At 38.2% G+C, this 25,046-nt stretch overlaps 2 protein-coding genes across 7 annotated transcripts in view; one reads left to right on the forward strand and one right to left on the reverse strand.

Moving 5' to 3' along the window:
* The window catches only part of LOC124787777 (protein pigeon), a 485,699-nt gene extending 476,419 nt beyond the window's left edge, over positions 1–9,280 (reverse strand). Inside the window, exon 1 of one of the 2 annotated variants that reach the window (XM_047254670.1) lies at positions 9,092–9,280. In XM_047254670.1, coding sequence (XP_047110626.1) covers positions 9,092–9,152 — 61 coding nt within the window. In that variant the 5' untranslated portion in view covers positions 9,153–9,280. The remainder of the gene's footprint in view (positions 1–9,091) is intronic. The other variant, XM_047254671.1, reaches the window with a different exon arrangement.
* A 250-nt stretch (positions 9,281–9,530) lies between these two features.
* The window catches only part of LOC124787874 (heat shock factor protein), a 191,550-nt gene continuing 176,034 nt past the window's right edge, over positions 9,531–25,046 (forward strand). For 2 of the 5 annotated variants that reach the window (XM_047254844.1, XM_047254847.1), the window contains exons 1-2: positions 9,531–10,125; positions 20,938–21,046. In XM_047254844.1, coding sequence (XP_047110800.1) covers positions 10,021–10,125; positions 20,938–21,046 — 214 coding nt within the window. In that variant the 5' untranslated portion in view covers positions 9,531–10,020. The remainder of the gene's footprint in view (positions 10,126–20,937; positions 21,047–25,046) is intronic. The other 3 variants (XM_047254846.1, XM_047254842.1, XM_047254843.1) reach the window with 3 other exon arrangements.

The following is a 25,046-nucleotide window of genomic DNA, read 5'->3' on the forward strand; positions in this document are numbered from 1 at the left end:
AGGCCAGACAAACGTGTGGTTCCTGAAGAGGGGCAGCAGCCTTTTCAGTAGTTGCAGGGGCAACAGTCTGGATGACTGACTGATCTGGCCTTTTAACATTAACCAAAACGGCCTTGCTGTGCTGGTACTGCGAATGGCTGAAAGCAAGGGGCAACTACAGCCATAATTTTTCCCGAGGGTATGCAGCTTTACTGTATGGTTAAATGATAATGGCATCCTCTTGGGTAAAATATTCTGGAGGTAAAATAGTCCCCCATTTGGATCTCCAGGCGGGGACTACTCAGGAGGATGTCGTTATCAGGAGAAAGAAAACTGGCGTTCTACGGATCGGAGTGTGGAATGTCAGATCCCATAATCGAGCAAGTATGTTAGAAAATTTAAAAAGGGAAATGGAAAGAATGAGATTTTCACTCTGCAGCGGAGTGTGCGCTGATATGAAACTTCCTGGCAGATTAAAACTGTGTGCCCGATCGAGACTCGATCTCGGGACCTTTGCCTTTCGCGAGCAAGTGCTCTACCATCTGAGCTACCAAAGCATGACTCACGCCCGGTCCTCACAGCTTTACTTCTGCCAGTATCTCGTCTCCTACTTTCCAAACTTTACAGAAGCTCTCCTGAGCTACTGACGGCCTTTGGAAAGCCAGTCCTGACAAAACTCTACCATCTGGTGAGCAAGATGTACGAGACAGGCGAAATACCCTCAGACTTCAGGAAGAATATAATAATTCCAATCCCAAAGAAATCATGTGCTGACAGATGTGAAAATTACTGAACAATCAGCTTAATAAGTCACGGATGCAAAATACTAACGCGAATTCTTTACAGACAAATGGAAAAACTGGTAGAAGCCGACCTTGGGGAAGATCAGTTTGCATTCCATAGAAATACTGGAACATGCGAGGCAATACTGACACTAGGACTTATCTCAGAAGGTAGATTAAGGAACGGCAAACCTACATTTCTAGCATTTGTAGACTTAGAGAAAGCTTTTGACAACATTGACTGGAATACTCTCTTTCAAATTCTGAAGGTGGCAGGGGTAAAATACAGCGAGCGAAAGGCTATTTACAATTTGTACAGAAAGCAGATGGCAGTTATAAGAGTTGAGGGGTATGAAAGGGAAGCAGTGGTTGGGAAGGGAGTGAGATAGGGATGTAGCCTCTCCCCGATGTTATTCAATCTGTATATTGAGCAAGCAGTGAAGGAAACAAAAGAAAAATTTAGAGTAGGCATTAAAGTCCATGGAGAAGAAATAAAAACCTTGAGGTTTGCCGATGACATTGTAATTCTGTCAGAGACAGCAAAGGACTTGGAAGAGCAGTTGAACAGAATGGAAAGTGTCTTGAAAGGAGGATATAAGATGAACATCAACAAAAGCAAAACGAGGATAATGGAATGTAGTTGAATTAAGTCTGGTGATGCTGAGGGAATTAGATTAGGAAATGAGACACTTAAAGTAGTAAAGGAGTTTTGCTATTTGGGGAGCAAAATAACTGAGATGGTCGAATTAGAGAGGATATAAAATGTAGACTGGCAATGGCAAGGAAAGCGTTTCTGAAGAAGAGAAATTTGTTAACATTGAGTATAGATTTAAGTGTCAGGAAGTCGTCTCTGAAAGTATTTGTATGGAATGTAGCCATGTATGGAAGTGAAGCATGGACGATAACTAGTTTGGACAAGAAGAGAATAGAAGCTTTCGAAATGTGGTGCTACAGAAGAATGCTGAAGATTAGATGGGTAGATTATATAACTAATGAGGAGGTATTGAATTGGATTGGGGAGAAGAGGAGTTTGTGGCACAACCTGACTAGAAGAAGTGATCGGTTGGTAGGACATGTTCTGAGGCACCAAGGGATCACCAATTTAGTATTGGAGGGCAGCGTGGAGGGTAAAAATCGTAGAGGGAGACCAAGAAATGAATACACTAAACAGATACAGAAGGATGTAGGTACTGGGAGATGAAGAAGCTTGGACACGATAGAGTAGCACGGAGAGCTGCATCAAACCAGTCTCAGGACTGAAGACCACAACAATAACAACATGTTTCATGGTCACAGCTAGATGTTTTTCAAGATAGTAACTAAAACTTTATGGCTAGCTCTTGTAAGTGTGTTGCTGTTTCTGTGTTTGGAACAAAGTACAGTTGTGTAGAAGCAAACCTCAGCCAACTGACCCCTGCAGCAGATGTACGCAGAGCCCCACGACCCATCATAAGCTCTGAAGTCTCCGAGATGGGAGGAGCTGACACGGTTAATTCTTCAAGAGCTACAGGGTCTCGCTTATGTATACTGAACAGTTCCTGTTTCTAGTAAAGTGAGTATTTTAGTAGTTCTGGGTTGCCACAAGTTTCCCCAAGTGAAATTCCCTGACATTTCCCTGATTTCCATACAAGTTTTAGCATTTTTCCCTGACAAATTTTGAGATCTGAACGGTAAGTTAAGATGTAAGAAAATGAACTTGCAAGCAGATGGCATTTCCTGATGTGAGCAAAAAACTTAAGTACTAAAATCAACATCTTTTGTAATGAACTGTATTTAGATGGAGAAAGCAAGCCAAATAGTACATGTGTTCCATTACGACCAGAGATGTTATTTTATTTCAATAAAATGAAACACATTCTGTGACAAAAATACGCCTTTGCTTGGAGTCACAAGACATTTAAAATAGCCTACCTTTACCGATTTCAGAAATAACCTCAGAAGAAAGTAGGCCTCTTGAAATAAGTGTATAAGGCAAGGAAGAAATGTGTACACCAACACTGTGGGTGACAACCAATAAAATGTTGGCTCTACTATGTCCATTATTGTTAGTAATTACTCACTGTGCTATATCTATGATTTTACAGGTGATGTGTGATTTTTCTTTCGAGAAATGCACGAGTACGTAGCATACAAACCATCAGCGACTGACACAATTTTCTTCTTCTTATCATCCATACTTTCTAGGATATAAAGTACTTTTGAAGTGCCAGAATGTACTAGGGCAAATAAAATGTCTATAAAACGCCACACCGTACAACATACTTGTTATGAGACAGTCACAATTCCTGAAATCCATCGCCCCTGGTCTCTCGCCTGCTGAGAAGCACTGCAGTCCTGGGTCCACGGATAAACCATGAAAATCCGCTGCATTACGCCACACACCAACAGACCCGGCATACGGGCTGATTGGTGAGACTAGATCCTATGGGCAGGGCCTGCACATTAGTGGGGACCGAATGGCTTCAGATTGGCAGGCCCAATCCATTACAGACACCCGTAAAATGGCCTTCGGTTTTGGCTGGGTGCAGAAATCCACTTGTGTGGCCAGATATTCATGAGCCACTGACAGCATGTTGATGAAATGAGATAACAGTGAGCAATCCATGCAACAAATATAATGTTCAAGTACACTGAGAATCAATAATAATGAGGATAGGAAGCAACTCACCGTAAAGATGATTGCTGAGTCGCAGACAGGCACATAGAAAAGACAATCACACTCTCAGAATTAAATTTTCAGCCATAGCTTTTGCCAGAAAATGTGAGCACACACACATTCACGCAATCATTCAGACACAACTCATGCACACTGACCACTGTCTCTGGCCACTGCGTCTACAATCTCTGAGAATCGTGTCCAAACAATAGACGAACAATAGACATTTCATGCTTCCCTGCCTCTTGTCGGCAGCTGCTAGACTAGTGACATGAAGTTGTGGCAGCACTGACTGCAAGCAGAGGGAAGTGGTAGGAAGGGGAGAAGCAGTAGTAATGAGGGAGTAGGGAAGCGGTGCAGGTACTCAGCTGCAACCAGCCAGCAACAATGCACGACACTTCAATAAACAAACAATTTCATCTACTGAGACAAAAACGAGATTTTCCAGTTTTTTTTTTTTTTCCTTTTCTTCCTTGATATTGCCCTGACTTGTTTGAAATTCCCTGATAAAGCCTGATTTCCAGAACCTGTTGCAACCCTGAGTCTATATACATTTTTGGGAATGAACACAGAAGGTAAGATTTCTGCACATTTTTCCCAGGTTGCCATTGTACAACAATATCTCCCACATTTTATTGCAACACATAAAATAGGATACATAAGGCAGGTAAACACAGTTCTGAGGCCATCAGAGAACTGTTTGTTAAAAGAGGAGCAATAGTTTTTTTTGTCACAGTGGACTTCTTTCAATACAATTTTCACTTCTTTGAATCCTTCCACTTCTCAGTCTTTTTCCAGTTCAGTGGTATTTATAACTTTCATGTTCCTGTAGCTTACATCATATCTGTTGAAGCCAAGAGTGTTGTGCTTCTCTACTATTATGGGATATTAGTCTAAAATTTTCATCTGTAGGAGTAAAATCTCATAGAATGCCAATAGGGCACCATTTTGAAACTGTTTGATTCAAAAGCAACTCACAGTTGGTTGGTTTGTGCGACTTGAAGGGACCATACTAAAGAGGCCATCTGCCCCAACTCACAGTCACTGATGTTTTGGTTATTGTCAGCTGCAACAAGCAGTCACAAAAAGATGGAAATTTGTTCTGTTACATATTTTTCATAGAAGGAATTATGATCCACCAAAGTGGAACTATGTTATTACAATACAGTCTAATCTATAGGATTCACAACTATTTCATGAGCAATGCTTAGTTTCTTAAAAATATTATCACTGCTAATAATCCAGTGATTCTCAACTTTTCTCTGTATTTTGAAATAAAAACTTTCAGACAATAAACTTTAATCATCTTTGTGTTTCATATACATTTACCGCACCATCTTGAGAAACATCACAAATCATTTTTGGCAGTGCAAACCACATGAATTACTTTTAATCAACATATTTCAAACGCATCTTTTTTTTTTCTTTTCAGAGTTTTCCCTCCATTTCACGGTATAATTCTTTTTCTTGGCTACACTTCTTAGTAATGCCATATTCCAATAATATTTCCAGAATTATGCAGTCACAAGGACATCTACAGCATAAAAGCAAGCCCGGTTCCCAAGATTTCATGCTGCGTTCATACAATTTTATTCCTCCTCCTCAAAGTGAAACAATGCTGACTTGTACTTGAACATTGCCTCTTTGGCTATAGAATCTTTGACACTGCTCTTCATTTCTAAATTGAAATTGTGTGTCAAGATAAAACAAAGGTTACGCCCAATATCTAGTTGACCTTATTAGAGTTGGATCACACAACAAAAAAAATAATGTAGAAATCAGCCAAGCAGCTGTTTTAAGTAATCATCATCTGAGGTGATTTAAGAAAACTGTAGTAAACTATAGTACAAGTTCACATCGGACTGGGACCCCACTCCTGGAAACATTTAATAGTGGCCATAGGCAGCTTAGCAGCTTAAGAAAGACAAGACATGTCAGTAGAGTTTACGCCACATGATGAAGCAAGGTTTGAGAAATACAGCGAGGTTAACTTCTAAGAATTTAAAATAGTAGGCTGCTTTTATAATATAATTTTCACTATCAGTCTGCATACATCCACCTCTAGAACGATAAAGCATAACTTAAAATTTTGAATTTGTGCAACACATTCAAATTGCTCACACACATTTATAGAGATAACTACTCATCTTTACCTACAAAATATCATTAAGTTCCTCAATAAACCACTATTCCCAGAACTTGAATCAAAACTAAAATTTTTTGCTTATTCAAGAACCTGCTGCATTAGTGCAGGGGGAAAATATTGGAAATTTTACGAAGCATATTCGCTGCAAAATATGACAAAGAAAAAATGGTTTATTCCCAGGAAGACAAAACTGTCAATAACAATTCAACTGATTTATTCAGCAATACATTTATGGATAAATATATGCAAAAACCTGATGCGATATGTTCCAAGAATGATTCCTTACACTTGCACAATTATTAATTTGTCACTCTTGTTACTGTTGATAAGTTACTCAGGTAGCTAAAATGAAGAACTGTTCAGTGTCATAGCTAAGAACCTGCTAGTATGTAATTTAAGGGTTGTAGACTTAATTCACAAATACTGTTCCACACTATAAAGTGATAAGAATCACTTACACAGTTTTTTTCCATTAAAAATATGTGAAAACTTTGTATGATGGTTATCCCAATGGTCAGTTACATGCATCCATTTGTCAGAGGGTACTTAAGCCTTACCCTTACATGGCAGTATTAATTGTCTTTAGCAAAAGTTACGTACAGGGCAGCCCCCCCCCCCCCCCCCAAAAAAAAATAAATAAATAAATAAATAATAAAATAAAAATAAAAAAAATCTTTGTTGCTGTAAAAGACTGATCTGTAGCACAACCCATGGTCTAGGTGGTTAGGTTGAAAGGTTACAGTTTGGCTGCTAGTTGGCAAAGCCAAAAAAATGTAAAGGCAGTAACTCTGACTGGGGTAACAAATTAACCAGCCAAAAATTTATGTTTGCACTATATTGAAATTTGCAAGGGGAGTCCAACATGTAATTTTTACCATGGTCTTCTCCTCCATCTAGCAACAAAGTGTACTAAACGACTTTAAAAAGAATTGAGAAAATATTGAAATCAAGAAGCAACTGTACTAGAATTCTGGTGTTACTAAGTACCGAACTTTGCCATTAAACTGCTAACAACAAATGTTGCTGAAATTATGTTTGTCAACAAGGGCTTTGTTTCAAATTGTATGGTTATGAATCTTGTAATAGGTAGAAGAAATCTTTGTCATTTAAAAAAGTTTCTATGTGGGTAATCCTATAGCAGATCTACATTCGGAATGTACAGCGAGTAAATAATTTTCAGTGTAAAAGTATTAACCAGGTACCACATTCTAAGGTCTTTTGTTAGTTAGTTTGAAGGTCATTTGCTATGAATAATGTAAAGGAGTGTAGATATGTTGTGAAATAACATGACCATCATCATGCAGGCATTTGACTCTAACTCAATTTGCATTACAACACGGTAGGTCCACTGAAGAAACCATAGTAATCCTCTTCATTTCAAGCCTTCGTTCCAACTAATTTTGGGAAACTGACGGTACACTATCAAATGTGCAGCAGCAACTAAAAGTACTCAATCATATGACAGAATACTGCGAAGTACAAAAAAATCATTTGAAATTTAAAAAATCTAACATTCAGAAACAAATGTCCACTCTTTCATTTTCACGGTGACAGATGAATTTTTAACTATACACAAGGTACTCTATTCTATTATTAATATTTTAACTGACATGTGATGATGGATTCACAGTAGATTAGATTAGATTATATTAATACATATTCCATAGATCATGAATACGACACTTCGTAATGATGTGGAACGTGTCAGTTTAATAAGAGATGTCTGTACAAGATATTACATTACACAAAATATTGCATGACACTAATGTTTAAGGGTCCCCCCCCCCCCTTAATTTATATCTAAAAATTCAGATAATGAGTAGGAGTAGTTGTCATCTAGAAATTCTTTTAATTTATTTTTAAATGTTGGTTGGCTATCTGTCAGGCTTTTGATGCTGTTTGGTAGGTGACCAAAGACTTCTGTGGCAGCATAATTTACCCCTTTCTGTGCCAAAGTCAGATTTAACCTTGCATAGTGAAGATCATCCTTTCTCCTGGTGTTATAGCTATGCACACTGTTATTACTTTTGAACTGGGTTGGATTATTAACAACAAATTTCATAAGTGAATATATATTCTATGAGGATCCCTAGATCCTTAAATAGATGTCTGCAGGATGACCGTGGGTGGGCTCCAGCAATTATTCTGATTACACGTTTTTGAGCAATGAATACTTTTCTACTCGACGATGAATTACCCCACAATATGATGCCATACGAAAGCAGTGAATGAAAGTAGGCATAGTAACCTAATTTACGGAGAGTCTTATCACTAAAGTTTGCAATAACCCTAATAGCATACATAGCTGAACTCAGACGTTTCAGCAGACCATCAATGTGTTGCTTCCAGTTTAACCTCTCATCAATGGACACACCTAAAAATTTTGAAAATTCTACCTTAGCTACAGACTTCTGTTCAAAGTCTATATTTATTACTGGAGTTGTGCCATTTACTGTACGGAACTGTATATACTGTGTTTTATCAAAATTTAAAGAGAGTCTGTTTGCTGAGAACCACTTAATTTTGTGAAAAACATCATTTACAATTACATCACTTAGTTCTTGGATGTTATTACTATACTTGGATCATCAGCAAAAAGAACTAACTTTGCATCTTCATCAATGTGGGATGGTAAGTCATTAATGTATATCAATAACAGTAAAGGACCTAAGAGCAAACCCTGTGGGACCCCGTACTTGATAGCCCCCCAGTTTGAGGAATCAGCTGTTGTTTTAACATTACATGAACCACTTATTTCAACTTTCTGCATTCTTCCAGTTAAGTATGAATTAAACCATTTGAGCAATGCCCCTCCTCAAACCATAATGATTTAGCTTATCTAAAAGAATTCCATGATCTACACAATCAAAGGCCTTTGAGAGATCAGTTTTTTTTTCCATTTCCAGTTTCTACTCTAAATTTCTGTTACAGAATGCGAAGTTAGTTCCACAGATAGTACAACGACGCGCTAAAGGCAACTGAATGACATGATATCATAGGACCACATAATATTGTACCATAAACTAACTATATTTATGTCGCCCTTTGCTCTAACAAATCCTATTTTATGCCACTGAATTTATCCTGTAAAGCTGTCGATACAATACGCAATCAAAATACGACAAAGCTGGCAATGATGAATCGTAAAAAATAATAAGACTCCACAAAAACAGACTGCAGAATCTATCTTGTGTTCCTTGCAATAATATTCAAACATTCAAAAATATTGGTAGTCTAACTTGTTTATGTACACTGACAAACTCGCGCTTCGCATCAGTCAATAACTTCGTTAACATTACGTAATGGAACATGCTCATGCGGAAAAAAGCATGCGTACAATCAATTATACAAAGTGAAATATCAAAATACTTTTGTGTATCACTACAGCACTTTAGTAGTAATGATATCTTTTGTTGACAGTATTCCGGTGTATTTAAATATTGTAATAAGCATAAATGTTCTACAAAAATACTATTTTAATGTAAATAAAGAACGGGAAGTATCATCAAGAAGATCACAAATTAGAACCTTTTCCTTTTCTCTGAAAAAGATCACCCAGTACGCGTCCGAGGTTTTCCACTGCAACCATTGCTCAGCCTTTACGATTAACAGTACTGATCTTTAATAGTTTAATCAGCTGACTTTACAGCATGTTCGATGCACAAGTATTTACTGTTCCAAAATCGATAATAGCTTCGCTTCAGAGGTGCCGTCATATTATATACTTATTTTAGTTAAAATGTTTATTTGTAAGACTAATATAATTCCACGCTTGATTTCACTATTTCAGCAGAATATCATCAAAAAACACACTTCATTTGACAAACAAAAATAAATGTAGAAAGAGAAAGACCCACAATAACATAGTACTAATTGTCTTTGGTCGTAGTCACGTGTACTAACACGTTCTCCGTATGGCGAAGTCTCCAAAAGTATTGCACCATTACAAGCAGAAACTGTTTTTACGGTACCCAGCATGTCATAAACGTTTGTTTTCCACTCGTGAAATTTTTAAACTCAGTGCTTACTTTGGTTAGTTTATAGAGGAGAAACTGCGTGAGATTTGGCGTATAAGTAACCATAGGTTTACATAATTGTTTCAGAAGATTTTAGTCGTCCTGTACAGACCCTGGTAACACGCTGCCTGCAACGTGACAACTTAGGAAAGTCACAATGTAATTGGTTGGAAGAACTGTAGAAGCAGTTGCCGACATACTGACGTTGAATGTGTTGTGCTGTTTATTATTTACATTTGAAGAGCAAGTGCGAAGCAAAATAGCTGAAGAAAATTATTACACTTAATAGAATTTCAGAGAGTCTATATGTGCCATTTATGGTTTCAAGTTTGTTGTTCGCACTTAGTTCAGTTGTTTATTCGCCATTGAACGTTATGATCTGATGTGTCAAGGTGTTGAGAGGCAGTAGATCTGATATTTTCGTTCCAAACATAATTCGGGATGCATTCTATTGAAGAACTCGGGACAAACGTTCCCGCATTCCTAGCAAAATTATGGAAAATGGTTGAAGACCCTCAGACGAATGACCTAATAAGTTGGAGTTCGGTATGTAAATAGGATTTTGAAACATTAATTATTTTGAATAAGAGAGAAGTCTGTTATTGTGAAAAAGTTTTAAATGACGTGAAATGAGTTGTCACATACAAAGAATTACCGAAAGTATCTGCTTTGTGTTGTAACTGTTGTTTTCTTAGATTTCAACTTTGAAAACAGTATATGATTTTCGTGTAATTCGTTCTGAAGTGTTTATATGAAATTGTAAGGGTTTCATTGATATGGTCTATTGAACCCACGCCAAGCCTAACTCGGGTTGCAAAAGACAAGTGCAGTATTCGCGATATGAGGTGTTCGAAAGAGTTGATTATGTTTAATGTTACCTTCTTCAACAGTTCTTATTCGATAACTACCATACCGTTGCAGAATTAAGGGTATCATTACTGTTTTTATTGATCACATATAGTTGGAAAGGAGCAATTAAGAATTGATCAGCCCCCTTTCTTTGTTGCGCAAAATAATCCATAATATTATTATTAAAGGCAGTGCTGTGGACTTGACAAGACTAGTATGTCTGCCATATCCGTAACACTTTCTCCCAGAGATCACTTTTGTTTGTCATGTTGTTGGAATCTTGTGCAAATTTAAACTACTCTTGGTATATTCTGTGTTTGTGTTGGGCGTTATTGAAATAGTCATTAAAACTAGCACCACTTGCTGTTGATTGCCAAATATTACTTTCAGGCAAGGCAAATAAATGAGTGCGTGTCTGTATTTATATTTGTTCTCCATGAACAGTGACATGCCATTTATTTGTTAGAGTTATCAGTTGCTTATTGGTATCATTACTTCCCTTTTATATCCCATTTGTGGATGATGTGCATGTAAAATGACTGCTTGTATATTTCTGTATGATCGCATAGTTTTAATTGATTGTGGTAGTAATGATGCCATAAACATATAGCAAATCAATAATATATGCCTTGCCTCCTCCACAGAATGTAATTTTGCAAAACTTTTAGAGCAGAAAATTTGTGAGTCACAGTGTATTTGCTTTCACTATAAAATGATATATCTTGTCAGGCTGTTTTCTAAGTATCTTAGAAAGGGAATCAGTATGCTTACCCATTCAAATTTCTGGTGGTAAAAGTTCTGTTCCAGGTGACTTCTTGCTTTATACCCATGAGTGAGTTACCAGATTGGACTTGCCTTCAAGATGATGACAGTTCAATTCCTTGATTTACAATCCTAATTTAGATTTTTCTTTGGTTGATATTAATCACTTAGACGAAAGTCATGATGTTAATTGTTAATTTTCTCTGAAAAGAACATGAGTAATTTCCTCTTTCAATCTCTCTGTAGTGGTCTCAGTTTGAAATCAAGCCCTTATCTTCCTTCAATTCCCCCCCCCCCCCCCCCCCTCCAGTAATCTTTACAGTATGTCCCAGTCAGTATGTTTGTCCTACACAAGCTGCTAGTCTATAATTTTCCAGTGAATTTGGAAGGAAGTTGATTGAAATTGTTTGTCACAATTTTTATGGAACTACAGGTAGGAATGGATCACAACAGTTATTGGCAAACTGTTGCACTGGAATTAATGAATCTCCTCATTTCAACTACATTTGCACTATGCATGAGTGCAGTTTTAGGTACTTGAAAAATCAAGAGTTTAATTAATTCTACAGATTTACAGTCTCTAATGGGTTATAAAGTCAGTTGTTGGAGAAATTCAACTTAAGAGACAACAGTTTCAGAATATAAAAATTTCTAGTTGGCAGTGCTTCTCTTTTCTCAAAAATAAGATCAAAAACAACAATTACAGAACCTCAAGTATTTAACATTGGTGCAGAAAGGAGTCGAATGTGTAGGTATGCATTTGTTAAGCAACCTGGAAGAGCCTACCTTATGGATAATGCAGTTGAATTTAAGACCAAATTAAAAACTTTCTAATGTGCAGCTCTTACTCCGTTGAGGAGCATCTTCACAGAAACTTCGGAAATTAATGTCAAACAAAGAATCTCAGATAGGCACAACAAAAAGACATATTTGAGCTTGCCGACAAAAGGCCATCTTCAGAAGTAGAAAACATACACACACATTCATGCAAGCAAAACTCACATACACATACTGTCTCTGTGATGTGTGTATTAGAGTTGTGTGTGTGTGTGTGTGTGTGTGTGTGTGTGTGTGTGTGTGTGTGTGTCCTGAAGTTGCATAATTTTATCACATTTCACTCAAAATAAAATGAACATCCTTGACTTCTTCCTAAAGTCCAGATATTCCTCACTGTGGGGTGCATTAAATACAATTCATGTAATTTAATTTAGTTGTAATAAATGATGTCTGGCACATTTCCACCTCTAGCCATTGTAAGGAATTAGTAAACGATTCAGTAAAGCCTCAACAGAATGATGGCATAATTAAGATACCATAGATACATGTCTGAAGAAACAAAACAAAAACGTTAGCAACACAAAACCGACAAATTAACGGCACCACGAGAGTAGTAGTTTTTTATGGGTACAGTCTTGCTAGTGGAAAAAAAGGTAGAGGTTTTCACCAGACATATAATAGAATAGGGGTACTACACACTGTAGGCCTATAAGGAGGGAAAAAAAAAGAAAATTGCCAGAAACATTAACTGACTTTGCTGACTCTCAACTAATTTGTCAACTTCCAACCTAATGTAAGTCTTGGATGCTACAGATAAGTGTCATTGCAGCTGCCATCAAATAATTCCAAAGAAATATTCTAAACAAACATGGGGGTACTCATAAGTTTACCAAGAGGAGGCAAGATTCTAAAATTGCCCTTTTTATATAACTAATTTGAGGAGTTTGAGAAATTGTGTCCTACCAACTTTAGCTGACCGAAAGTACACAAAACGTACTGTTCCTCAAATGTTCCACAATTATCCCGTTGGTATGCATCTGAACATAAGATTGTTTTCATATCTAAAAGGTGAGCATATTTCATTAGTATCTGCAAAGTACATTTTTTGTAACATTATTAAATCATACATGTTACAAACTACAGCCTTAAAATATTTGCAAATTGCATTTTTATTAATATGTCAATGGAAACACTACACCATATTAACAAAAATAACCATAAAAATTCCCCTCTTTGAAACTCCTCTAAGTGGAGACACAGGAAATAATTATAAAAATCATGCTTATTCAACTTTTATGCCATTCTAATGGTTTTATGTCATTATTTTATGACTGTTTTTGTTATGTTGACTGCCGTAATACAGTATTAACAAAATTTATCTCAAAAGCAACATTTTTTGGGTTGTTTGGTTAAATTTGACCTAGTGTAAGCATTTGATGGGATAAATGCGAGAAATCTATTGACACAACCCTCGAGTTGACTGGTAGAACCAAGACTTGTCAACCTAAGACTGAATGAATATAGTCTGCGTCTCCTCTGTTTGATACATTGTTGTGCAGTTGTGCCACATCGACCATGCAATTGGTAACATGATACCTGCATCTGCCATTACTGTAAAATGAGCCGATATGGCAACCAGTTGAGGTAAATGCTGAAATTTACTGTGAACATCCTGACAATCAAACAAACCCAAGTTGTATACTGCTTATTAAAAGCTACAGTATTTGTTGTTGTTCTCAGCATTGCTAAATCTGAAATGTAGCAGCACCACAGACACTCATTTCGAGGAAAGATTGAGAATCCTATAACAAATGCCCCCTCTTGTTTGCCCCCCACCCCGTCGTGCTGCCCACTCCCTTTCTTCCCAGGAAGACAACTATGAAAACAAATTAGCAGCCGCATGATCTTCAATAGGTGCACCAATATGCACTGGACCTGTATAACTGGTATACATGTTGATGTAAGCTATTCCCATAATAACTAAATGAAGAACACAAACAACATTACAACTGAAACACGCCAATTAAAACATCACAGACATCAATATGCAATGTAAGCTTTCAGGAGTAAAGAATACACTGATGGATCACATTGTTCATAAGACCCATATTACTACAATTTCTTGGAACTTACAGATGAAAATGTTTGCATATCTTGGTAAACATTTTAATTTGAAAAGTTGAACTCAATCAAAAGTGAATTGAATGAAGTTCATCCGGAATCTGCACCATCATTGAAGACATATACTTTTATATTAATGAATTTAAACATGATCGGACAACCACAGAAGACAAAGTGCACTCCGGCTGTCCAATTGAGGTCACCACAATGGAAATCATTGGCTAAATCCATCACGTGGTAATGCAAGACTACCAAATAAAAATTCGTGAGATTGCTGAGACTAGCCACCTCAACTGAGTGAATGCATAATATTTTGCACGAAGAATTGGCCTTAAACAAGCTGTATATGAGGTGAATGCCACAATTGTTCCCAGATGACCAAAAGTACATCTATCACACTATTTCAAAACGGTGTCTGGCAATGTTGAATTGCAATCCACAAGACTTTTATGGCAATTTGTGACTGTTGATGAAACTTAGATCCATCATTACACACCAAAGTCAAAACGACAGCAAAACAAAGGGCAAAGGCTTAGTGTACTGTAGAAGACTAAGATCATTTTGTCAGCTGTTAAGGTGATGGCCAATGTTTCTTAGGATTCTAAAGGAATAATCCTCTTAGATTACTTGATAAAAAGGCAGAAGCATAATTGGAGCCTATTACACTTCATTGTTAAATTGTTTGAAACCTGTATCGGGTATATATTGGCACGCAAAAAAGGGCTCTTTCACCAGGATACTGCACCACATCCACATCAGTGATAACAAAGGTGAAGGTGCATGAATTGATCTGTTCACCAGACTTGGCCCCAACTGACTTCTTCCTGTTTCTTTCCTAACTTGAAACTTCGGCTTGCTGTGAAGAAATTTTCGTCAAATGAGGAAGTGATGGTTGCAGTCAACAAGTATTTTGCAAAGTTTGACAGAACCTGCTTTTCTGATGGGATGGAAAGCTGGGGGATCACTTTATCGAGTGTATATCCCTCAAAAGAATATGTGCCGAGAAGTAAGGCAAGTTCTTTATGAAACGAACATTTTTTCTTGTGTTTTTAGCAAATTTATCAAACCACCCCAGTATAACCCAATAACCCCCGGGCCTCACAGCTCTTACACGAGTTCATACATGGCGCACTTAGGGCTCCGAGCTGTTGTGGCCCTTTTTTTCCCTCTGGGCTATATTCCCTTCCTCATGCTCCTTCCTCCCTGTCTTTGTTCACTCCTCTCTGCCCCTTCCTTCCCCTCTCTTGATGTCCATGCTTATGTCGGCATGGCCAGCCTCCGGGCTGGATTCCAGTATTCCTTCAGGTTTTTGTACCTTTTTTTTTTTTTTTTAAAAGCATATTTTGTCATGCTGAAGTCCCTTCTAAATTTTCTCTCTGCATTGTGAGCTAACTGGACAACACCATTTAGTGTCTTCTGCATGTCGCTTTATGGCTTCTTCCATCTTTTCCTCGGAACCAATTTTCTTTAATGCTAGATAGCCAGAACAGTAGCCAGTCCGTGTAGTGGGATCATTATCTACCCTTTTGGTTGAGCTCTCTGACAATGTGGGGATCACGTTTCTGATACATGAGCTGCTACATCCTTGTGTATGCCTAGGAGTGGTTGCTTGTCAATCTGGAACATCAGAACTCCCAGCAATGACTGCTGTTCCAAGTGGCCCCTACTGTGATGGATGGTTCCCAGGGGGAGAGCCCCTGATTGGAGTGGGTGGTATCAGGCCAAACACTTTACGTAAGAAATGCATTAAGTTTCAAGCTGGCTGTTCCTCTTAGTGTCTTTAGTTGACAGTGGTTCTTTTAAAGTTGCTTCTTATAACTTTGTGGCCTTCAGTTCCCTGCCTAAACCTCAGAAGGAGGGCCAGGTGTGCCAGCTTTGGATCCCTTTTCCCAATAACTGGTCTGCGCTTGGACTTAAATGGGCAGTTTTACCTCTAGAAAGCCATTATTTTTTGTGGAATCTATCGAAGACAAGTTTGGCAAACTGGACACACTGAGTAAGATGCAGTCGGGTTCACTGTTGATCAGAACTTATTGCACCACTCAGACAGTGGCCCTTAATACCTGTGACCATCCTGGCAACATCCCTGTGTCCATTACTTCACACCAGCCTTTGATTATGGTTAAAGAAGTCATTTTTCATAGGGATCTCATCCATTATTCTGAAGAGGAACTCCAGGCCAATCTGAAAAGGTGGGGCATCATTTTGTTTGGCATGTTCAAAAAGGCCATAAGGATAATTGCATTGACACCAGTGCTTTTATTGTGGCATTTGATGGGAATACCCTCCCAGTGAAAGTCAAGTGTTATGTGTTATTGGTGTAATATGAAGTCATACAACCCGCCACCCATGATGTGTTCTTAGTGTTTGCATTTCGGGCACATGTCTTCCCACTGTACAGCAGACCCTTTATGCAGTGAATGTTTACACCCACTCCATGAGGGGAGCTCCTGTGTTCCACCGCCCATGTGTGTTAATTGTCATGACCATCACTCTTCTTGCTCGCCAGATTGTCCGATAAGAAGGAATAGGAGATACAGGAGGATATGACCCTTGATTGTTTATTATACACTGAGGCTTGTCAGATATATGACCATTTTCACCCTGTGTCTATGATATCTAACTTTGCCTCTCTTACATTCTTCCTTGCTCGTCCGTCCTCCTTACCCCAGTCCCGTCACCCCCTCTCCTGGGGCTCTCAACACCTCCTCCAGGTGGGCTTACCCTCCCTACCTGGCTGGAGAATTGTCCCCCTTTTTTTTGGCACCTGCTGGTGATTTGGGGGGGAGGGGGGGGGAGAGCTTCTTTAAAGGAAAGGCAAAGGTCCCGAGTTCGAGTCTTGGTCCGGCACACAGTTTTAATCTGCCAGGAAGTTTCATATCAGCGCACACTCCGCTGCAGAGTGAAAATCTCATTCTGGAAAAATCCCCGAGGCTGTGGTTAAGCCATGTCTCCACAATATCCTTTCTTTCAGGAGTGCTAGTTCTGCAAGGTTCGCAGGGGAGCTTCTGTGAAGTTTGGAATGTAGGAGACAAGGTACTGGCAGAAGTGAAGCTGTGAGGACAGGGCGTGAGTTGTGCTTGGGTAGCTCAGCTCGTAGCACTTGCCCACGAAAGGCAAAGGTCCCGAGTTCGAGTCTCGGTCCGGCACACAGTTTTAATCTGCCAGGAAGTTTTATACCAGATGGTTTCCCCTTTCATTCTTTTTCTCCCAATTTCATTTTCTCCTGCTACTTGTCCTTTTCCTACTATTGAATTCTGCTCGCTCATGATAATTAAATTTTTGTTTCCCATAGCCATTTGAATAATATCTTTTATCTCATCATACATTCTTTCAATCTCTTCATCATCTGTGGAGCTAGTAGATATATAAATGTGTACTGATGTAGTGGGTTTGACTTTGTTTCTATTTTGATTACAATAATGGGTTTACTGTGCTGTTCGTAATAGCTTACCCATGTGTTTATTTCCTTATTCATGATAAGAGTTATTCCTGCATTACCTCTATTTGATTCTCTATTTACAAACCTGTATTCCTCAGACCAGAAGTCCCGTTCTTATTGCCACCACACTTGACTAAGTCCTACTGTATCTAACTTCAAGCTATCCATTTTCCTTTATAAATTCTCCCTATGTACCTAATTAAGTGATTAACATTTCATGCACTGACCCGTACAGCACCAGTTTTATTTTTCCTAGTAATGTCCTCATGAGTAGTCCCTGCACGGAGATCCAAGTGGAGGACTATTTTACCTCTAGAATGTTATATACAAGGGGATACCATTATCATAAGGCCACACAATAGAGCTGCATGCTGATGGGGAAAAATAATGGCTATAATTTCCCCATATTTTCAACTGTTTGCAATTCCAACATAGCTAAGCCATGTTGGACATTGTTGCAAGATTGAAGAAATTGGTCATCCAGACGTGCTTACAGTTCAACTACGTCTATGATTGATACCCCAAGCCATCGCACCTTGGCAAGGTACATTGTTCATTTTTTTGGGGGGGGGGGGGGGGGGTTTATCACTTGAAATACAACTACAAAAAAATACTTTCTCAGTTTCGATAAAAAATTAGTATTGGTAACACATGTAAATGGTTGCACACTTCTCACCAGTTTGCTACGGCAAACTCTGCTGTACAATTCGTTACCACTGCATCCATTCTTCTGCTGGGAAGATTCAGTGTTTTCCTTCCAGCCACACACTGCCATTACAGATGAAATGGTTCAGTGTCTTAAATTCATGTCAGTTGGATGGCTACTTGCTGCCGACTGCACTTGTTCACTGCTGCTCCTACCTATTCTCTTGCCACTGCTGAACTCACTAGGCCATTGTCATCTTCAGTTTCCTGTTCTGGTATCTCGCTTATCACTCAATCCACTTTTCCCTGTCCTTGAATGATTACCTGCTACCCAGTTCGTATTGTAAAACTGCCTGATTGGTTGTATTTGAATTATTATTAACAATCTTCTAGAATTGGTATAGGTGTTCATCTTCCCTGCTAAACTATAAAGTCCATCCTTGGGGCAGACCCTGACAGTTTCCTAACTTAGGTACTCCTAAATGAATTTTTTGCTGAGAAAATTCAGCTGACAAGGTAAGGATGGTATTGTGTTAGTATTCTCAGGACTCTTGTTAAGTGGCTGGAACATCCACAAGCCCTCCAGTACAGGTTTCCTGTGAGATTGTGGGGACATTTTAACAACAGGAGCCACCTGCAGAAAATACTTATGCAACCTTGTTTCTACTTATACCGATCATTCCCTTCAGAATTCTAGAGGCACTTGCTGCTCCAACTTCGTATTCCTTGCTGCCCTTACTGGGCCCCTTACAGTCATTTCCAGCTATAGGAATAGAGTGGTAGTAGATGACATCACTTGTAACCTAGATGCTTTAAATGCTTTATATATGTGTAAAATATTGTAGGGATTCAAATGCAAACAAACTTTGAGCTGTTTTTAGTTTGTCCTGTTATATTACTTGTGGCTTCATCTTTAAGATGATTGATTCTTTATCTTTAAAATAATTTAATTTGTCTTCCTAAGTTTTCTGTCATCATCATTATTATTAGTGTGGCCTATAACTAAAATCAGGTGTGCTATTGTATACAGACTGTGTATCATTACAGTGTTGTTTGCAAAAATCGCAGCACCTGGAAATAATGAAACCAGGAGAATTTACTCCAAAATTGACTTGTGACACAAGTATACTTCATTTCATTTTCAGCACTACACAAGGATTTTCACTGACAAAATTGGTTGTGGATGAAGACCCCAAGTGAATGGACTAACAAAAGTTTCTACACGGCATCAAAACATGGAGTTGATTGGAAAATACGGAACTCCTCTGGGGGGGCAGGACAGGCATATTTCTCATATGTTCATGCAGCTACACATTGGGTGATTGTGGAACTAGGAAGTTGTGATATTCCCTGTCCACAGAATTTGACCTTTTGTACAGTTTGTTTAATTTGGGTCTAAGGATAATTCTCTGTGAGACCATTGAGTGCAGTGGTGCAGAAATGACATTGCATTTTCCTTGATTGAAACATATCATGTCGGATTTGTGAAGCAAGCCATTACCCTGACTGTGGAGCCATTTGCGTCTTCAAATGTAACTTGTGTGATAAATTTCAAGATTTTAAAATGCCACTCACAATGAAAGGTCATTTGTAATTTCCGGAATGGACACAAAATAGACTACATTCTTTAAAGATGTAGTTGGCACCAGTACCATAATATAACTCTTAGTGTGCTTTACCACCAACATGAGGTATTACTGACCAGTTGAGGTCAGTGGTGCTGTAGAAGTGTACCAGTTGCACCATTGTTCATCTGTGAGGTCCCGTTGTGCATTGTTGATGTATGTAACCATCCATTAACCACTAACCTCCCCCAGCCCCCCCACCCACACCTGCCTCCCAGACCACCATACTTCTGATTTATATCTTTTACATTACAATCAGATGGTGTTTTTGGACTAGGTAGACTGCTCCAGCAATCTCATTATGTTTAAAATTTGTTTGCTGTTTGTAATGCACTCTTTTGTAGTGATTAACTGTCATGAGATTGGAGACACATTCCTATAGAGATGAAATTTATGCAGTGATGTCTTGTTTACATCTAAGCTTGTTCAACTCGGAAGTTTCTGGTGCTTGACGACATGTACAATGATTCTATTACAGTTGTCTGGAGATAACACCCCTGCACTGTAAATTTTTTACGTAGATATTTTTCCAAGCGTTACAGTTTGCACAGCCAACAGGGAATTACAGTCATTGTTATGAGTTTGAAGATGAGCTATTTTCATATTACAAAGTGTTAGAATAATAAGTGTTTCTTGTAGATCAGTGTTCTGTACATATAGCAGAATTTGAAGTATATAATGCAAAATATCTTGCAGACAACAGTACTACACCTGCACTTTTTCTTGTAGTTGGAGAAAAATTTTACCAGCTGGTATTCTTGGTAGTTATAGTACACAGTTTGTCAGGAACAGTTCAGCTAAATAGGATGTACAGTAAACAAGGAAAGTAGATAACAATTGTAAAGATAAAATGTTCTAATTTCCACATTGTGTTGGATAACTGAGCTTGATGGAAGACTGGAATCTTAATAGTTGTTCAGTGCATAAATCATTAGTTTGTCTTCAGTTTCCTTTACAGAAGCCAATTGTTAGCATATAAATATTTCTTTTAATTCTACGTATGTGTTTGTTAGACAGATTGCTAAATATCCTGTAAAATTTATTTAAAATCTTTAAAAATGTTATTGTATTGTTTTAAACTATACTCTGATCTTTCATTTCATTATTATTGTGCTGAGTCTGTGAATTTTGTTTCAGACTGGCACAAGTTTCTTTATACGCGACCAGGCTCGATTTGCTCGAGAACTGTTACCTTTGTACTATAAACATAACAATATGGCTAGCTTTGTTCGGCAGTTGAACATGTGTAAGTATTTACCCTTTAACATTTTGTATGGATCTTCAAAATCTCCTTACATAAAGCCTATAAAATGTAATTAAATTGATTAACTTCTCATAAGCGGGGTTCACAATCATGTACAATTTTGTAAATGATATCATGGTCACCTTTGACTGTAATTGTGTATTTGTGCAACACATTGTTGTAAATTCGACTGTGTGACCATTTCAAGTAGTATACTACAAAAGGGAAAATGCAAAAACACAGTGTATAAATAAACTGGGACTCACATCATAACAGTTGTGTAATAAAATAAAATGCAAACAAAAAGATTTACAGTATGCCATAATACATTTCAGTTCTAAAAAAAAAAAGAAACGTGCAACATAGGTACCCGACAGGGGTTTGTACAAATAAACAATTACAGTCGAAGGCGATCATGATGTCATTTACAAAACATATTTAAATTCTTTTTTATTTCAACAGTGTAGTTTGCAAATGTTGAAACAAAATGTGGTTTCATAGAAAAATATTTTAACTGTTGTAAAGTTAGCTGACTAACACACTTCCTTTTTTGCTACATACGCTAAGCATCAGCAGACGCTCCTCTTTCATTGAAACTATCGTGCAGCAGTGTTTTGTAATGATAACCTGTACCCATTTTGTTCTTGCAATGGAGGGGACATCAGATGTCCAGGAGCCCTCAGTAATTCTCTCAGGAGCTACTGCTGTGTCATAAGAGCCAGAGTGACTTTCCTCGTAGAATAATTTTTGAAATAACTAAACAAAGGCTCTGTTTCTTGGCGTGTTTTATGGGACATTTCCCTTAGGTCATCATTGGCAAAGCAAAAAAGATGCGAGACGCAAGAGATTGCATCGCACACTTGGATTTCATACTATTGGTACTAGTAGCTGATTTTAGACACAGTCTAAAATACAACTGCAAACACATTCTACAAACACTGCAAGAATGGTATTCAGAGAATAAACTTGAAATGCCTGCACACAAATCAATCTGCTGAATGCTCAAGTAGAAGCTTCCACAAAGCAAAAATCTTACAGTAAAAATAATTTAAGAACAGCCAAAATGACAAGAGGCCACTAGACATCTAGATTTGCTGTTAGACAAGACAAAATTTCTGCTCCCACATACAACGTCTGCCACATGAGGACTTTACATAATGAACAAATTATTTTTTATAGGACATGCAAGGTTTAAAATTCCTGTTACAAAGTAGCCAAATATATCGACCATTCAGTCTACATATCTAGTGTTTGGGCTCACATGTTGCTGCTGGTGAAACTAGCACAAGCCCAGTTATGTAGGAATGAAGCAGTATTATTCTTAGTATCACATGTGCATACAGAACTATTCTGGGAGCTTTCGTAGGACACAGCAGTAACAGAACCCATTTGGAAATGATTCATTATGTGACTGGTTGCAGGCCATGCCTGAACTATCTGAAAATAAACTGAAGATTGAGCAGTTGATGTGGCTGAGGCTGTGAAAGAACTTTGGATCTTCCTAATTTCTTGTGATTTGGGAGTAGTGACAGATAATGATGGGAATTTCTTCCAGAATAAAACAGCCTGTATAAAAAGCAATATCTATAAGAAGGTTATGGCACAAACTGAACAATTTAACAAATAAGGTTTTCTTACGGCTGTTAGAAATCATGCCAGGAAGGAAAGAGAGGTGCAGTAACCACAGCAAACACTTGGCCAGCCACTGTGATGACCACACCAGTGACAGATGTGATAAGATAGAGAATTTTAACACATCTGTGCATGGCTGTCTGTCTCGTCGTGGCTTCTCCTTTCTGTTTGCCATTTAAGAACATAGTCTACAGAGTTGGGTGCAGATGTAGGAGGACAACTTATCTTGTTTAACAACATGTGGAGAGTGGGCATTTACTAATAACAGTATTCCTAGATATTTTCTTTCATTTACTTAATAATTTCATTTTATATCATTTTTCTTAGATTTATTAATTGTACAGGTAACCTGCTAATTGCTTATTTGAAATGTGTACTGCACAGTGGCTGTTATTCATTGTTCTGTGGGGTTGACCACTTTCGAAAGGGTGTTGTTTTCTTTTTAGTAACGGCGAGAGTGGAGCACACGTTCACCATGCCGACTTATTTTTCCAATGGCCCTTTGGTCATCGTAACCCAGCGTGCATGCATTCAAGGATCAGTTATAATTGCAGCTGCAGGTCGTGTTCTAACACTTTAGATGACTCGAAGTGATGTGAAGTGGGACTGCAAAATTCACACCTCTCTCACATTAGTCGACTTACTTGATCTGCACAGCCGATCTTCTTCTCTGGGTTGCCAGCTCCGTCGATCTCCAAAACTTTCTTTTCCGAAGAATAATGCTGGTTACAGGAATTTATAAGACTCTCTCTCTACTTTTGGAATAACTTAGTACTCGAAGAATACTTTTAGTTCAGTCTCAATATATTTCAGCTTCCATCAATAACATATTCACCATTTCTCACATTAATATTAGAATGTTTACAAGTCAACAGATTGGTCTCGTGTTAGATTCGATAAAATACATCTGCAATAAAATTGGTTTAACAACCACATAATTTATGAACTCGTCTTGCCTCTAGTGAGTCCAGTACATGAAGTACTTAAAAGTCTATATTCAATTGTTCATTTTCCATTAACAATAATCACAGTCATTAAAACAGCAAAGAATACTACAAAATTACTCCAGTCAGTTCTTTAGTATGTAGGAAACGTGCGGACAACATTTCTGATTTCCAATCATAAACTCCAGGTGTAATAGACACTTGATTATTTCATCCTTTATTCTAATTATTTGTACTATTTTTTCTTGAGCATGTACTAGTTTCAGTATTCACAGTAGTTTGTAGTCTGGAGGAACACTGGGCAAATGAAAGTGTTCTTTCCGATACTCGTAACACATAATAATGCTAGTGGTATATAGAATTCAAATTTACCAGAATAATTCCTATAAAATGTGACTTCTGTCACGATACTGTTCTTTTCCTTCCCTCATGAACCATGGACCTTGCCGTTGGTGGGGAGGCTTACGTGCCTCAACGATACAGATAGCCGTACCGTAGGTGCAACCACAGTGGAGGGGTATCTGTTGAGAGGCCAGACAAACGTGTGGTTCCTGAAGAGGGGCAGCAGCCTTTTCAGTAGTTGCCGGGGCAACAGTCTGGATGATTGACTGATCTGGCCTTGTAACACTGACCAAAATGGCCTTGCTGTTCTGGTACTGCGAATGGCTGAAAGCAAGGGGAAACTACAGCTGTAATTTTTCCCAAGGGCATGCAGCTTTACTGTATGATTGAATGATGATTGTGTCCTCTTGGGTAAAATATTCCGGAGGTAAAATAGTCCCCCCATTCGGATCTCCGGGCGGGGACTACTCAAGAGGACGTCGTTATCAGGAGAAAGAAAACTGGCGTTTTACGGATCGGAGTGTGGAATGTCAGATCCCTTAATCGGGCAGGTAGGTTAGAAAATTTAAAAAGGGAAATGGATAGGTTAAAGTTAGATATAGTGGGAATTAGTGAAGTTCGGTGGCTGGTAGAGCAAGACTTTTGGTCGGGTGAATACAGGGTTATAAATACAAAATCAAATAGGGGTAATGCAGGAGTAGGTTTAATAATGAATAAAAAAATAGGTGTACGTGTAAGCTACTACATACAGCATAGTGAACGCATTATTGTGGCCAAGATAGACACGAAGCACACGCCTACTACAGTAGTACAAGTTTATATGCCAACTAGCTCTGCAGATGGCGAAGAAATTGATGAAATGTATGATCAGATAAAAGAAATTATTCAGGTAGTGAAGGGAGATGAAAATTTAATAGTCGTGGGTGACTGGAATTCGGTAGTAGGAAAAGGGAGAGAAGGAAACATAGTAGATGAATATGGATTGGGGCTAGGAAATGAAAGAGGAAGCCGCATGGTAGACTTTTGCGCAGAGCATAACTTAATCATAGCTAACACTTGGTTCAAGAATCATGAAGGAAGATTGT

Source organism: Schistocerca piceifrons, chromosome 3 (genome assembly GCF_021461385.2).
Source record: "Schistocerca piceifrons isolate TAMUIC-IGC-003096 chromosome 3, iqSchPice1.1, whole genome shotgun sequence".
NCBI classification, from domain to species: domain Eukaryota; kingdom Metazoa; phylum Arthropoda; class Insecta; order Orthoptera; family Acrididae; genus Schistocerca; species Schistocerca piceifrons.